Source organism: Mobula birostris, chromosome 14, assembly GCF_030028105.1.
Source record: "Mobula birostris isolate sMobBir1 chromosome 14, sMobBir1.hap1, whole genome shotgun sequence".
NCBI classification, from domain to species: Eukaryota; Metazoa; Chordata; class Chondrichthyes; order Myliobatiformes; family Myliobatidae; genus Mobula; species Mobula birostris.
Window position 1 is genome coordinate 77,005,035 of NC_092383.1, and position 17,048 is coordinate 77,022,082.

Here is a 17,048-nt window from a genome sequence, read left to right on the forward strand (position 1 = left end):
AGGTACATATAATGTCAGAGAAATGTATACAATATACATCCTGAAATTCTTTTTCTTCATAAAGATCCATGAAAACAGAGTGCCCCAAAGAATGAATGAGTTAAATGTTAGAACCCCAAAGCACCCACAGCCCCCCCATGCACAAGCAGTAACAACGACCCCCCCCCACCAGCAAAAAAGCATCGGCGTCCCCCACCAAGCACTCAAACGTGCAGCAAAGCATCAATAAAGCCACAGAATTGCAGTACCCCAAAGACTGTTATTCCACATACCACAGGCTCTCTTTTTCCCTAATGGGGGGGGAAAAGAGGTGTTCTCATTTCACGACGAGAGGGGAGACATAACAGAACAACTCACTGATTTACAGAGTTAAAAGTCTGATGTGTTGCTTCTTCCGAGCCCTGTGCCCAAAGAACTCAGGTCTCTGGGCACACAGCCAGCAGCAAGCCCACTGCTTCTGATCTTCCGTGTTCTCCCGCGATGCATCAGGTGGTGGCACCAGCCTTGAATCAGCCTGTCTCCAGAGCCACGAAAATCCAGAACCCTGAAGTCGCACTCGTCTTACAGGCCATGCTCTTGGGATATGAGGAGAAAAGTGGCTGGCCGTGAGGCCCTGAGAGTGGGTCCCATTCCTGTAAAGAACTGAAGTTAGAGCGCAACTCCAGGTCAGGGTCTTCAAAAGAACCTTGAAAGGGAATAAAAGATATCAAAGATAGAAATAGAGCTGTTTCCGAAGATGCAGGCAAAGGAGTCACCGTTTAGCATCATCATATCTAACCACCGCCCTCCGTAATGCAGGGTGCATTTCTGCCAAAGTGTTCAACTTTTGTCTCAACTGTCAACATAACATTGTCCCAGAAGTGACACAGACATCCAGGAGGTCTTTTGCAAACGTGAGACCATAAGACATAGCAGCAGGTTTAGACCATTCAGCTCATTTAGTCAGCTCCGCCATTTCATTGTGGCCAGTACCGGATTCCACTCAATCCCATACACCGGCCCTCTCACCATATCACTTGATGCCCTGACCAATCAGGAATCTATCAACTTCCGCTTTGAATATACCCATGGATTTGGCCTTCACTGCAGTCTGTGGCCAAACATTTCACAGATTTCCCACTCTTTGGCTAAAAAAGAAAACAAATCCTCCTTACTTGTTCTAAAAGATCCCCCCCCCTCCCAGTTTTGCGGCTGTGCTCTCTAGTTCTGGATACCCCCACCAGAGGAAACATCCTCTCCACATCCACCTTATTTAGTCCTTTCAACATACAGTAGGTTTCACTGAGATCCCCCTGCATTCTTCTAAATTCCAGTGAGTACAGGCCAAAGCTGCCAAACTCTCCTCATATGTTAACCCCTTCCTTCACAGAATCATCCTTGTGAACCTCCTCTGGACCCTCTCCAATGATAATACATCGTTTGAGTATCCTGCTTTATATTATCGGCAAATTTACCCTCATATTTCATCTTTTCCCCTTTTTGTTGCCTTTTGTTGGATTTTAGAAGCTTCCTAATCATCCAATTTCCCACTCACTTTTGCTACCTTATATGCCCTTTCCTTGGCTTTTATGCAGTCCTCAACTTCCCTTGTCAGCCGCTGTTGCCTAGTCCTGCCATTTGAGAACTACTTCTGTGGGACATATCCATCCTGCACCTTGTGAACTATTTATAGAAACTTCAGCCACCTCTGTTCTGCCATCTTCCCCGCTAGTATCCCCCTCCAATCCACCTGTGCAAGCTCCCCTCTCATGCCTCTTCAATTCCCTTTATTCCATACTGAGACATGTGACTTGTGCTTCCCTCTCCCAAATTGCAGTACAAATTCAATCATATTACTGCCTCTTTAGGGTTCCTTTATGTTAAGCTAGTAAAAACTGGGTTATTACACGTGTAAAATGTGCAGCTATATTTTTTTTGGAGAACAGTAGTTTCCTCTATGGTGTCCTTCTATGAACACATTCTTGCTCAGTGTTTTCCTTCTAATGGCCACAGGAACAGAGACTTTAGCAAGTTTAGAGATTTCTGCAGGTCTTTTGCTGGTACCCTTGGGCTCTTTATCACCTCCTTCAGCATTGCACGTTTTTGCAGAACACTCACTCCGAAGGAGAGTAGCAAACATACTGAATTTCCTCCATTGGAGACAATTTCTCTTACTGTGAACGGAGGAACACCCAGGCCTTCAGAAATGCTTTTGTACCCTTTTTCAACTTCAGGCATCCCTACAGTTCCTTTAAGTCCTCAGAAAGTTTTTCTTAAAATTGAGGCATGGTGCACATAAACAGACTTTTCTTGAGAAGAGCAGGCACACACACACACACACATATATATATATATATATATATATATATATATATATATAGCACTTCTACAACCCACACCTCCAATCTTATCTCATTGATTGGAACACCTGATTCCAATTAGCTTTTCTAGAAGGCATTATTATCCCAGAGGTTCACATTCATTTCCCAGCCTAGACTGTGATTATTTAAATGGTGTACTGGGTATTGACGAGAAGTACAATTGTTTGTTTTATTAAGTTGGGCAGATTGTGTTGGTCTATTATTGTAACTTAGATGAAGATCAGACCATGTTTTGAGTAGTTAACACAGAAAACCAGGTAATTGCAAAGGGTTCACAAACAACTTCTTGCAACTGTAGTTCTGTTCAGAAGTTAGATTGGCAATGTGGTTGACAAATTATACACTGCAAACCAGTGCCAAAAAATTGTACAGGCCCTCCCAAGGCTACAAACATCCAACTTATATACATGAATACCTATGATTGAACTCTCACAAATATTAGTTAACTCAAATGAGAAGCAGTCCCAAAATGAACCCTCTTACACGTAACATCCCTGCAATAATCAGGCACCATCTCCAAGAAACATGGGCTGCCTATTTGCTTTGGAAACTGACCAGGCAATCGATACTTGATACTTTTGCAACAATATTCTATAAAACAAGGCAACATTGACTGATACTTGACAGCCATGGAAACAAGCGAATCAGCGTGGGTTATCCTGATTCTGTACCACTGTAACGGGATGGGAAAAGACAATAAATATATGTTCACATTAATTGGCCCTCAATGACCCCCCTCCCCCCCCATGTTAAGATCAGGGAAGGCATTAAAGCAACTCTTATTAACATATCATTAAGGACATATATTTGCCACTGGCTTCTTTGTCCTTCCTGTCCTGATGAAGGGTGTCAGTTCAAAAGGTTGACTGCTTATTACCCTCCATAGATACCGCCTGACCTTGAGTTCCTCTAGCATTTTGTGTGTTGCTCTGCCATTCAAAACACAAGTCAGGACATGTCCATTTTGACAATTAATACTCTTGCTTAGAATCTCCTCAGAGCACCCAGCAGTATTTTAATGTTCAAAGAGATTCTGTCATTTGGGATGTGTTCCAATTGAAAAAATATGTAAACTTGTAATTCTGCAAAGTTAATTGTTTACACTCAAAGTGTTAAAGTAGGTAGTTTAAACAATTGAAAGTGTATCTGATAACTTGAAAAGTATAGTACTGTGGAAAAGTCTCAGGCACACGTAAAAAAACCTGTAAAGTGAAGATGCTTTCAAAATAATGAAATGAAGTTTCTAAATATCAAAAAAGTTACCAAAAGGACAGTAAATGGTATAAACCCTAAATTAAATCAATACTTGGTGTGACCAGCCTTTGCCTTGATGATGTTGAGATTAAGATTTTGTGGAGGCTATACCATCCGTTGCAGAACTCGTTTTTCTTTCTAAAGATAGATCTTTATGACTTTGGCTGTGTGTTTGGATCATTGTTCTGCTGCAGAATGAAGTTGGGACCTTTCAGACACCTTCCTAAAAGTACCGTGTGATGCACGAGTCCGGAAGAAGGGTCTCAGCCTGAAACATTGACTGTTTATTCATTTCCATAGATGCTGCCTGACTTGCCAAGTTCCTCCAGCATTTTGTATGTTGATGGATGAGAATCTGCTTGTACTTCTCAGCAATGATTTCATTAATTCTGACCAGATCACCAACTCTATTTGCAGAAACACAGCCATAAACCTGCAGGGAACCTTCGCTGTGCTTTGCTGTTGGCTGTAGACATGCGTCCATGTAGTGCTCTCAAGCTATTCTACAGACAAAATGCCTTCTGCTTGAGCCAAAATCTTCAAATTTTGGTTTGTCAATCCACAGCACTTGCTGCCATTGTTCAGCACCCTGGTCCTTGTGTTTTTGTGTGTTAAGCGAGACCACCGGTTTTGCTTCCACACTGGAGGAATGGCTTTTTGGCAGCAACTCATCCGTGAAGACCACTTCTGACAAAATTTCTCCAGACTAGAGGGGTGTACTTGGGTTCCAGTGGTTTCTGTGTGTTCAGAACTAATAGCAGTGCTGGACTTACTCCGATTTAGAAGGGACGCCAGTTTAATGCATCTCTCATCTGCTGCACTCAGTTTCTGTGGCCAAGCACAGCATTTCTGGTCCTCAACCTTGCCAATTTCTTTCTTATTCTTCAGAAGAGCTTAGACAGAACAACCTGAAACTCCTATCTGCTGTGAAATTTCTGTTTGGGAAAGACCTTGTTGATGCAGGTGTCTTGTTGCTGTGCTCACTCTTGTAATGGTGTAAGAATTGATGATTTGGAGGTTAAACTGTCACATTTGCTACACCCTCACCTTTTAGTCTGGTTGTCCTTCATCCAGTTTGATTCATTCTATTCCCTTTTCAGTTTCAGTTGTTTTATTCAACTCATTATGTCATTGATCATTAGCACCTGTTTGTTATTTTTATTTAATTATGCACTGGGCTATATACCAACGAAGTAATCAAGCTTTTATTTGAAAAGTGGTCTATTACTTGATATGTTACTTTCTTTTTAAAAAAACAAAACACAACTTCTCCATGACATTTAATTTTTTGGAAAATGAATGAAAATCTAAAATTTTCTCTTTTCTGCAGACACACTAATTTGTCTTCTGCAGAAGACAAAACATCTAAAACAATTTATATTAAAAATCTAGGGTGCCTCAGACTTAAGCACAGTACTGTATAAATCTCATCATATTGCAGATTGTCAGGGAAGGGAAAACACATAGGAGAACAGGAAAAATAGATTCTCTAGAATACATGCATGTGCTGAATAATGACCTTTTACATTTAACAGCTTCAATCTCCAGTAGCTTATTTACAGCTACATCTGGTGTGACAAGCTATGATGATGAGCTACATCAGCAGTCAATATAATACTATGGGGGTATGGTTATTGTACCAAGTAACTTTGTGTATTTTCTGACAGATAGATGGAGCCAGTTTGCGACCCGGAGATGGCTTGTACTGCAATATGAAGTATCATATGTTAAGGTGGAAAGACTTTATACTGTTTTGAAATAAAAAATAATAGTCATGGGAACTTAGTTGGATTAATCAGCAAAACTCAATCTTTTACTTGTCCAGTTATAATAAACCCAACATTCAAAGAGGGGAATAAAAAAATGTCTTCACTCAATAGTCACCCATGTCCACCAAGACTGAATCTACTCCAATCTATAAGATGGTCCAATGGAACACATGTCATATTCTTGATCCAAAGTTATTTATCTTAGGATCATTATCCTCCTCTCATTCAGTTGACAAAATACCAGTAACAGTTTTCACAAAAGCCAACTTCTTACCCAGGACAGTGAGGGTGGCATTTGCTGATATGCCTCCTGCTGCATTTTGTGCCATACAGCTGTACATGCCCATATCTTCAACTTTCACATTTGCAATGAAGAATACATCATCCTCTGGCATGACATGCATACGCCTTTCCCTTGCTGCAGGGAAGTCTGTGCCACCATCTTTCTGCCAAGCAATTTGAGGTATCGGGTGACCCCCTGCGGCACACTCCAGCCGAGCCATTGCACCGGTTCGAATTGTTAAATCCATGGGAGTTTTCATAAATGAGGGAAGTTCTATTGGAAGCAAAACAATTCATCCTAATTTGCATTTTTAGAAATCTTTCAAATAATAAATAACCAAGAACACTTTCCAGGAGTTTAATGAAACAAAATTCCCCAATTGATGAGCTAAGGAAACATTGATACAAGGCTAGAATCACGGTTACATGGGCAGATTTAAAGTGAAGTTTTACTATAAAGATAAGAACTCAGGGGGATTTCTCCAGTTTAGGCCCCCAAGCAGCCAAAGCCCAGTGTATGTGCACAGGATACAACACAACGAATGCAAAATTGTGAAGATGTCATACAGAGACAATAAATTTAGTTTGTTCACTACTGTATCTCTGTAAAAATGCCACATGTATTGGAAAAATTTCATGTGATTCCTACTATATAGTTTGCTCCTTCCTCCCAGTTAAAAGGAACAATTTAAAAACTTGTTTGCTGTGTAGTCAAATTGTTGTCAGCCAGGCATATGTTTCTCCTGCCCACGTCATTTGCTCACACTGCATTTTTAACAGACATTCAAACTGAAAACGAACTGAACGTTTCACATGTTGGATCTTTGGTTGCAATACACTGGGAACAAGTAACCTAAAATGAAAGGCAATAATTGAAATCTAGGGATACAAATTTGTTCTCTATAGGTTTTCAAATAGAACTGGGGTTTTGAGATGGAGCACTCCACTTCATTATACCTATTTCACTTGAATTCTAAGTAAACAGAGGGTAGGTCTAAACTAAAATCATTCAAAAGCTTTATACTGAAGCAGAATATTGAATTTCAGCACAAATCTTTGGTCTTTGTGTGTCAGACAGCAAATGCCGAGTGAGAGTTTTAACCCTCTGCTTTAAAAGTTGTATTCTGCTTTCAGTTTTATATTTCCATTAAAAATTATTCCATCATTTTACTTACTAACAGTTTCTCAAGTAAATTTGTCAAATTACAAATGTATCCTCTAGTCAGTGATTGTGGTACAATGTCGTCACCAAGCAGCAAGGGAGTAAGAAATGCAATTACTAATGCTGAATTGTACGGACAAGTACTGTTACAATGTGGTATAGAAACTGGTAATGAAAAAAATTAATTAATAATGGAAAAGCTGCCCAGGAATTAATTGTACGTGACTCAATAACTACTGTGATTTTAGCACAACTTATGTTCAACTTCCATTGCACCAGAGAAGCAGTCAAGAAGCAATTACATTATGCTCCAATTTTCCAGTTGTTATAACCACACACCCCTCCATTGCAAGAAAATTCACATACCATTCACTGTAAGTTTTGCCTTGTTGGAATAGTTTGAGCCAAAGTAATTTGTGACAACACACTGGTACCGCCCTTCATCTGTAAAATTGATGTTCCGCAGCTGCAGTACAGTGGTGTATTCAATAAACTCGCCTTCCTTCTCCCGCAAGCTGGAGAAGTTCTGGATCTCTGCGTCATACAGCAACTCGCTGTCCTTTCTCCATGCAGCAGCCATGGGAGAGTCACTGCTGCTACCAGCTGTGCAGGTGAAGCTGACATTCATCCCCCTTAGTGCCACAGTTGTTTCAGGATGAGTGGTGATCACAGGCTTTGGAAAATCATCTATGGAATGAAAAATATCACGGTATAAGCCATGATACAAAAACTATACCAAGAGTTTTGTTTGATGAAACTGAACAGTTGTACTCAGAATTCTATTATCCCCTGCTTTACTCTCGGCTCCTGAAAATAGCTTAAGAATTTATTGCTAAAAGTCATATTTGGATTATCTTAATTAAATAATAGCAAATAAATAGCTGCCAAGTAATTCACCCCAAAAATCAATCCTTTATCCCCATTTGTTATACAAATTCTTTATTTCCTGATCCGTTCATTGTTTCTTATCTTAATAATCTTGGATATGTTGCATCATTACAGTCTAAGTTTGCTACTAGCCTAAAATGCTATGAATTCTAATGGATGTTTCTTCAGCACAAGAGATTCCACAGATGCTGGAAATAATGAGCATTCTGTGGTTGTTTCTTCAAGTCAAGATACAAGTTTACAAAAGCAACTTCCATATGAGCAAGCATATGGAGACAATAAGCTGACAGAATGCATGAGGTCATGCAAGATATAATTTAGTTAAACATCCACTGAATTATTAATTAACAGCAGATGTTAGCTCACAAAATGTTCCTTTACTCTCATTTTTTCCCTTTGTTTTCTCTGTATACAGGCATCCAAAATCCATTCTAACAAATCTGAGAGTGTACAATGAATAACATAGCCAATGCAAATCCTGCATTAGGACGATGCACGTAAACTGCTGAAGGGTTGAAACTTTAAGAACCAGAGTCAGGACACGTTTGAAACACTACTTGGCTTACTAATGGGATCCCGAACTCGACCAGCTCCAAATGAAAAGCATCAGGTCTTTTTGATACAAAAAATACTGGAATACTGGTCAAATTTACCAGACACGATTCCATCAATACCACTTGCTTGCTCCATGGAAGTTACATTTTTTAAATTTAGAGATACAGTGTGGAACAGGCCCTTCTGGCCCAAGCTGCACTGCCTAGTCCAGCAATCCACCTATTAAACACTAGCCTCATCAAAGGACAATTTATAATGACTAACTAACCCTCTAACTGGTACACCTTTGGACTGTAGAAGGAAATTGAAGCACAGGTAGGAAACCCATGTGGTTCACTATGAGAACGTACAAACTCCTCACAGATGGCACTGGAATTGAGCTCTGAATTCCGCAGCAACCTGAGTAGTAAGTGTCGCACTAACTACGCTACTCTGTAATTGGACCCTTGCGTGTTTAGTACTTGGAGGCAACAGGGATCCTTAACTAATGGTAGGAATTGCATAGCAACTTCAATTTCTAAATGGAAATCTAAGGCCAGCGATGGCTCCAGTTTTAATTTAGTGCACAACTCTATCACACCTTTCCTTAATAATTATTTAAAAAAAAGCATTTCAATATAAGGGTAGATGAAAATTGCTGAAAATCCCCCCAAAATTTATATCTGTAATTTGATTCTATTTTTTAACAGATAGTGAAACACAAAATTTTGGCATATGCCTGTTGAAAACCACTGTTCTTTTAAAAAGATTTGCACTTTTTAAAAAAAAACAAAGTAATGCGTTTTTCCACACTCACTGGCAGAAAGCGGCATAGAAGCTAAACTAACAGTTAATCACCTTTCGCATTGGCTAAGTAAAAGCACATTACCCATATGATGTAATTGTTTAATTATGTAGTCCATTAACTAATTCATTCCTAACTAAGGAATTTTCATTTTCTTATAAAAGTAATAGGTTTTTCAGAGGCACCATCTTGGTCTCTTTAGTTCTTCTGTCTTACCATCCATTCTACCTCTTAGCATTGTTTCTCAGCCCTTTATTTAATTTGCTTATTATTTGTATGTTTGTACGTACTTTAAAATAAACTGAAATCCTGGAATTAAGACTGCTCATCATTCCTAACTTCCAGAAGAACCCCAAGGATCAGAAATTAAACGAAGATCCAACCACCCAGAAAGATTTAACAAGTCCTCCATTTGATTTCTATTTCTCTTACTCCAGAATTACAATGCTTGTTTCAAGGTATACATAAAGAAACTTAATGTTCACAATTACTAGTATTCATTTAAGCTGTATTTTACACTGAATCACTGGCAAGAAAAAAAACACAATTTACCATAAAATGAGACAAGTTACTTAAGTATCTAACAAGCCTAATTCCCACAAATTAAGCCAGAATAAACAAATTATACAAACCACATATGTAGTCCTCTGCATCAACACTAAAGATGCTTTTTCCTGCCAGCCACACAGGATGAGCACACTTGGCAGTAACCATGTGCTGAAACTGTTTTTCCATTAGAAACTGAGGCAACCACTTCAACTGGCAATCGCACAAAAGACTGGATGTGTTTAGAACTCTGTGGAGAATAAATTAAAACCATCCTTTTTAATATCTTTGAAAAGCATAACTTTAAATTATTACTTTCAGTGAATTGCAGCAAGCATCTCTTGGTAAGGAGCTCCAAGGAATCAAGTACAGACAATGCTATGACAGCCAAAACCACAGTTTTTTTTTCCAGGAATTGTATCCCATTCATCTTAGCTGGGGGCTGTTGTACAAGGGAAACATTGAATGCTATACAAGTGGCATTCCAAAGCTCAGACAAACTCAAAACAAATGTTATACAAAAGGCTAAATGGCAGCATATAAACATAGAAAATCAGTTATCAGCAGTGAATATATAGAACACCCACTATTAAAAGTAAAAACATTCACCCAGAAAGGTCAATGGAAGTACATGATCACTTTAAGTTAATACCCCATTCAGAGGGGAGGTGGGCTAACAGCAACCAAGTTAGCATTTATGTATCAATTTAGTTGCAGTAACACTGTGCATGTGAACCATGTATCACCTACATACAAACCAATCATTTCCCAAACACGTAGCATAAATAACAAGATAGGTTCTAGGTCATCCTTTTCAAAAGGTTGTGACTTAAGCCTTTTAACCGACAGAAATCCTTCAAGACAAGATGGGGCCCATATCCCATCCATTTCAAAAGATTGGAACTAATGATTTGTATTTTTATTGGGCAAGAACATTAAGGGATGTAGCAGCAAGGCAGGTAAACAAAGATAAGATATAGATCAGCCATGTCTTAAAAGACAGCATTATAGGCTTAGGGAGCTGAATTCTGTGTATGGAACTGATTAAAACTCAAAATAGTTATACAGTTATGTTTAACCAACAAATCCTGTTGACAAAGTAACCAATGCCTTGAAATAGTGCATTTGCACAGCTGTCACTTTATCTCAGATTTGCTAATTGTACAATTTATTTTTTATAAAATACCACCTCAGAAACATCATCTGTCTCCAATCTCAAAGGCACCTTTATTATTAAACATTAGCAATTCAATTATGTTACCTAAATCCCAGGATTTTAAAAGAAATTACTTTTTGAGATACAGCATGGAACAGGGCCTCCCAGCAAACAAGCCACACCGCCCAGCAACCCACCCATTTAATCCTGGCCCAATCATATGTAAATTTAGAATGACCAATTGATTTGCTAATTGGTACGACTTTGAAATGTGGGAGGAAACTCACGCACTCATGGGAAAGATGTACAAACTTCTTATAAACAGCATCGGAATTGAACTCCAAACTCCGATGCGCTAAACAGTAATAGCGTCACAGTAGCTGCTATGATTAGCTGGCAAGTGGCATAGTGGCATTTGCATTGGACTTTAAGGCAAATGGTCCTGTGCTTGAGCCTGGCCGGCTTCTTGTACGCTTTCCATTCACACTGGGTTGAGCGTCAAGCTAGCAACTTGGCCTTGCAAAAAACAAATGCTAATGAAACGGCAAGATTGCGGCCTGATACGCTTCAAGGCACAGAGCGGAACAAAAAAAAACCCTGCTACGATATACAAAAGGTAGATTTTCTTTTGCTTACCTGAATATCACTTCACATTACATCACTCATGCACTCTTTCAAAGTATCCTGGGTTACCAAAATGACCACCAATTTTTAATATGGATAGAGAATGCCCATCATCCTTTCCCTAACACAACCCACCTCCAACCCATTGCCACCATCCTGTATTCATTGGCAACTATCAAACAGAGGTCTATGTGAAGGCTTTGCACATGACTGAGACAAAGTTTAATCAGAAAGAGGCTTTTTAATTAAATGAACAGTATTAACTGGCTGGAATATTTTTAAATACTCACAGCTCTTTAAGTTTCATTTGGGAAAAAGCATTTCCTTGAATTGACATAATGGCATTATTGCTCAGATCTCTGAAAGGAAGATAATAAAATTTGTGTAAGTAGAAAGTAAAAGGAATGGAAACAATTGCACAGCATATTAACATATCAAAGTATCTCTCACACTAATGAGAGTAAATTCAATGACATTTCAGATTCCAAAAACAAAAAAGAATGAGGGTAAGTAGTTTAGCTAGGACAGTGAACACATCTTTTTGAAATAGTTTGTACCTGTCCATATGAAACATAGAAAATAGGTGCAGGAGTAGGCCATTCGGCCCTTCGAGCCTGCACCGCCATTTATTATGATCATGGCTGCTCATCCAACTCAGAACCCTGCACCAGCCTTCTCTCCATACCCCCTGATTCCTTTAGCCACAAGGGCCATATCTAACTCCCTCTTAAATATAGCCAATGAACTGGCCTCAACTGTTTCCTGTGGCAGAGAATTCCACAGATTCACCACTCTCTGTGTGAAGAAGTTTTTCCTAATCTCGGTCCTAAAAGGCTTCCCCTTTATCCTCAAACTGTGACCCCTCGTTCTGGACTTCCCCAACATCGGGAACAATCTTCCTGCATCTAGCCTGTCCAATCCCTTTAGGATTTTATACGTTTCAATCAGATCCCCCCTCAATCTTCTAAATTCCAACGAGTACAAGCCCAGTTCATCCAGTCTTTCTTCATACGAAAGTCCTGCCATCCCAGGAATCAATCTGGTGAACCTCCTTTGTACTCCCTCTATGGCAAAGATGTCTTTCCTCAGATTAGGGGACCAAAACTGCACACAATACTCCAGGTGTGGTCTCACCAAGGCCTTGTACAACTGCAGTAGTACCTCCCTGCTCCTGTATTCCAATCCTCTCGCTATAAATGCCAGCATACCATTCGCCTTTTTCACCGCCTGCTGTACCTGCATGCCCACTTTCAATGACTGGTGTATAATGACACCCAGGTCTCGTTGCACCTCCCCTTTTCCTAATCGGCCACCATTCAGATAATAATCTGTTTTCCTATTTTTGCCACCAAAGTGGATAACTTCACACTTATCCACATTAAATTGCATCTGCCATGAATTTGCCCACTCACCCAACCTATCCAAGTCACTCTGCATCCTCTTAGCATCCTCCTCACAGCTAACAATGCCGCCCAGCCTCGTGTCATCCGCAAACTTGGAGATGCTGCATTTAATTTCCTCATCCAAGTCATTAATATATATTGTAAACAACTGGGGTCCCAGCACTGAGCCTTGCGGTACCCTACTAGTCACCGCCTGCCATTCTGAAAAGGTCCCGTTTATTCCCACTCTTTGCTTCCTGTCTGCTAACCAATTCTCCATCCACATCAATACCTTACCCCCAATACCGTGTGCTTTGAAGTTTGCACACTAATCTCCTGTGTGGGACCTTGTCAAAAGCCTTTTGAAAATCCAAATATACCACATCCACTGGTTCTCCCCTATCCACTCTACTAGTTACATCCTCAAAAAATTCTGTGAGATTCGTCAGACATGATTTTCCTTTCACAAATCCATGCTGACTTTGTCCGATGATTTCACCGCTTTCCAAATGTGCTGTTATCACATCTTTGATAATTGACTCCAGCAGTTTCCCCACCACTGACGTTAGGCTAACCAGTCTATAATTCCCTGGTTTCTCTCTCTCTCCTTTTTTAAAAAGTGGGGTACATTAGCCACCCTCCAATCCTCAGGAACTAGTCCAGAATCTAACGAGTTTTGAAAAATTATCACTAATGCATCCACTATTTCTTGGGCTACTTCCTTAGGCACTCTAGGATGCAGACCATCTGGCCCTGGGGATTTATCTGCCTTCAATCCCTTCAATTTACCTAACACCACTTCCCTACTAACATGTATTTCGCTCAGTTCCTCCATCTCACTGGACCCTCTGTCCCCTACTATTTCTGGAAGATTATTTATGTCCTCCTTAGTGAAGACAGAACCAAAGTAATTACTCAACTGGTCTGCCATGTCCTTGCTCCCCAGAATCAATTCACCTGTTTCTGTCTGTAGGGGACCTACATTTGTCTTTACCAGTCTTTTCCTTTTTACATATCTATAAAAGCTTTTACAGTCCGTTTTTATGTTCCTTGCCAATTTTCTCTCATAATCTTTTTTCCCCTTCCTAATTAAGCCCTTTGTCCTCCTCTGCTGAACTCTGAATTTCTCCCAGTCCTCAGGTGAGCCACTTTCTCTGGCTAATTTGTATGCTTCTTCTTTGGAATTGATACTATCCCTAATTTCTCTTGTCAGCCACGGGTGCACTACCTTCCTTGATTTATTCTTTTGCCAAACTGGGATTAACAATTGTTGTAGTTCATCCATGCAACCTTTAAATGCTTGCCATTGCATATCCACCGTCAATCCTTTAAGTGTCATTTGCCAGTCTATCTTAGCTAATTCACGTCTCATACCTTCAAAGTTACCCCTCTTTAAGTTCAGAACCTTTGTTTCTGAATTTTACCCAAATGACCAAAGAATAGTTTATAAAGTAGAGATTTTGACAAAATACAGTCAATGAATTATACAGCATGGAAACAAGGCTTTTTACCCACCAAGTTTTCCTGAATATCCTGCACCCAATCACACTAATTCCATTTGATTCTCTATGCATATTCTCATAAACCCACCCACACATTAGGTACAACTCATAGTGGCCAAATGAAAAATGGCAGATGGAGTTTAGTTCAGACAAGTGTGAGAGGTATTGCACTTTGGAAGGACAAACCAAAGTAGAATATACAAGGTAAATGGTAGGGCACTGAGGAGTGCAGTAGAACAGAGGGATCTGGGAATACAGATACAAAATTCCCTAAAAGTGGCGTCACAGGTAGATAGTGTCATAAACAGAGTTTTTGGTACATTGGCCTTTATAAATCAAAGTATTGAGTAGAAGAGTTGGAAAGTTATGGTGAGGTTGCATAAGGCATTGGTGAGGCCGAATTTGGAGTATTATGTACAGTTTTGGTCACCAAATTACAGGAAGGATATTAATAAGGTTGAAAGAGTGCAGAAAAGACTTACAAGGATGTTGCCGAGACTTGAGAAAAGGAGTTACAGAGGAAGGTTGAATAGGTTAGGACTTTATTCCCTGGAGCGTTGATAAGAGGTATATAAAATTATGTGTATAGATAGAGTGAATGCAAGCAGGCTTTTCCCACTTTGGCTAGAGGAGAGAAAAAAAAGAGGACATGGGTTAAAGGTGAAAAGGAAAAGTTTAAAGGGAACATTGGGGGGGAGGCTTCTTCACACAGAGAGTGGTGGGAGTGTGGAATGAGCTGCCAGATGAAGTGATAAATGTGGGCTCACTTTCAACATTTAAAAACTTGGACAGGTACATGGATGAGGGGTGTATGGAGGGATGTGGCCCAGGTGCAGGTCAGTGGGACTAGGCAGAAAAATGGTTTGGCACAGCCAAGAAGGGCCAAAAGGCCTGTTTCTGTGCTGTAATGTTCTATGGTTCTATGAGCTACTAACTAGCACATTTTGCTACGTGGAAGGAAGCCGGAACATCCAGTGGAAAGCCATGCAATGTCAAGAATATGCAGACTTTCACAGAAAAGACACTTTCTCAAGAGATCAGGACTAAACCTTTGTCACTGGAGTTGAGCGAACAGCTCTGCTCACTGTGCAACCCTTGTCTAATCTCTGGTGTTTAAAACCATACATACACTATATACAGTTGAAATAGGGAAGCTTCCTGTGACCAAGTCTCTCCCCATGTATGCACTGTTGTTATTTCCAACCAACACTTATTTCAGGGCCCTATATCATAGAGTGCAGACTGCAATAAAGAGGAAACTAACACCAACATACAATCCTGACTTGTAGAATATTTGGTAAATGGAAATAAAATATGCTAAATACAACACATATTTATAATCTCATTCTAATTTGTGCGGCAATTTGAGATCATTCAAGGAATTGAAGTGTATTTAGATATTGAAGGATATTGAATTGTGTAAGGTAAAGGAAACAAGAAGGGTAGTTATGGAAAGTATGACGATTAAAGAAGAGGAAGTACTGGTGCTTTTAAGGAATATAAAAGTGGATAAGCCTCTGGGTCCGGACAAGATATTCCCTAGGACCTTGGGGGAAGTTAGTGTGGAAATAGCAGGGACACTAGAAATGGGGATGGTGCCAGAGGATTGGTGTATTGCTCATGCGGTTCCATTGTTTAAAAAGGGTTCTAAGAGTAAACCTAGCAATTATCAGCCTGTGAGTTTGATGTCAGTGGTGGGTAAATTGATGGAAAGTATTCTTAGAGATGGTATATATAATTATCTGGATAGACAGGGTCTGATTAGGAACAATCAACATGGATTTGTGCGTGGAAGGTCATGTTTGACCAATCTTACTGAATTTTTTGATGAGGTTGCGAAGAAAGTTGACGAGGGTAAAGCGGTGGATGTTGTCTATATGGACTTCAGTAAGGCCTTTGACAAGGTTCCTCACAGAAGATTACTTAGGAAGGTTCAATCGTTAGGCATTAATATCGAAGTAGTAAAATGGATTCAGCAGTGGCTAGATGGGAGACGCCAGAGAGTAGTGGTGGATAACTGTGTGTCAGATTGGAGGAGGGTGTGTAGTGGTGTGCCTCAGGGGTCTGTACTGGGCCCAATGTTGTTTGTCATATATATTAATGATCTGGATGATGGGGTGGTAAATTGGATTAGTAAGTATGCAGATGATACTAAGATAGGTGGCGTTGTGGATAATGTAGTAGGCTTTCAAAGCTTGCAGAGAGATTTAGGCCAGTTAGAAGAGTGGGCTGAAAGATGGCAGATGGAGTTTAATGCTGAAAAAATGTGAGGATCTACATTTTGGTAGGACTAATCAAAATAGGACATACATGGTAAATGGTAGGGCATTGAAGAATGCTGTAGAACAGAGGGATCTAGGAATAATGGTGCATAGTTCCCTGAAGATGGAAACTCATGTGGATAGGGTGGTGAAGAAAGCTTTTGGTATGCTGGCCTTTATTAATCAGAGCATTGAGTATAAGAGTTGAGATGTAATGTTGAAATTGTATAAGGCATTGGTAAGGCCAAATTTGGAGTATTGTGTTCAGTTCTGGTCACCGAATTATAGGAAAGATGTCAATAAAACTGAGAGAGTACAGAGGAGGTTTACTAAAATGTTGCCTGGGTTTCATTTCCTAAGTTACAGAGAAAGGTTGAATAAGTTAGGTCTTTATTCTTTGGAGCGTAGAAGGTTGGGGGGGACTTGATAGAGGTGTTTAAAATTATGAGGGAGATTGATAGAGTTGACGTGGATAGGCTTTTTCCATTGAGAATGGGGGAGATTCAAACAAGAGGACATGAGT

At 39.8% G+C, this 17,048-nt stretch overlaps 1 protein-coding gene across 2 annotated transcripts in view; it reads right to left on the bottom strand.

The window, feature by feature from the left end:
• lrig2 (leucine-rich repeats and immunoglobulin-like domains 2) overlaps positions 1-17,048 on the bottom strand; it is an 86,133-nt gene that overhangs the window by 17,271 nt on the left and 51,814 nt on the right. For both annotated transcript variants that reach the window (XM_072278713.1, XM_072278714.1), the window contains 4 exons: positions 11,671-11,739; positions 9,687-9,850; positions 7,194-7,514; positions 5,658-5,939 (listed from right to left, as the gene is read on the bottom strand). In XM_072278713.1, the coding sequence (XP_072134814.1) occupies positions 5,658-5,939; positions 7,194-7,514; positions 9,687-9,850; positions 11,671-11,739 (836 nt within the window). The remainder of the gene's footprint in view (positions 1-5,657; positions 5,940-7,193; positions 7,515-9,686; positions 9,851-11,670; positions 11,740-17,048) is intronic.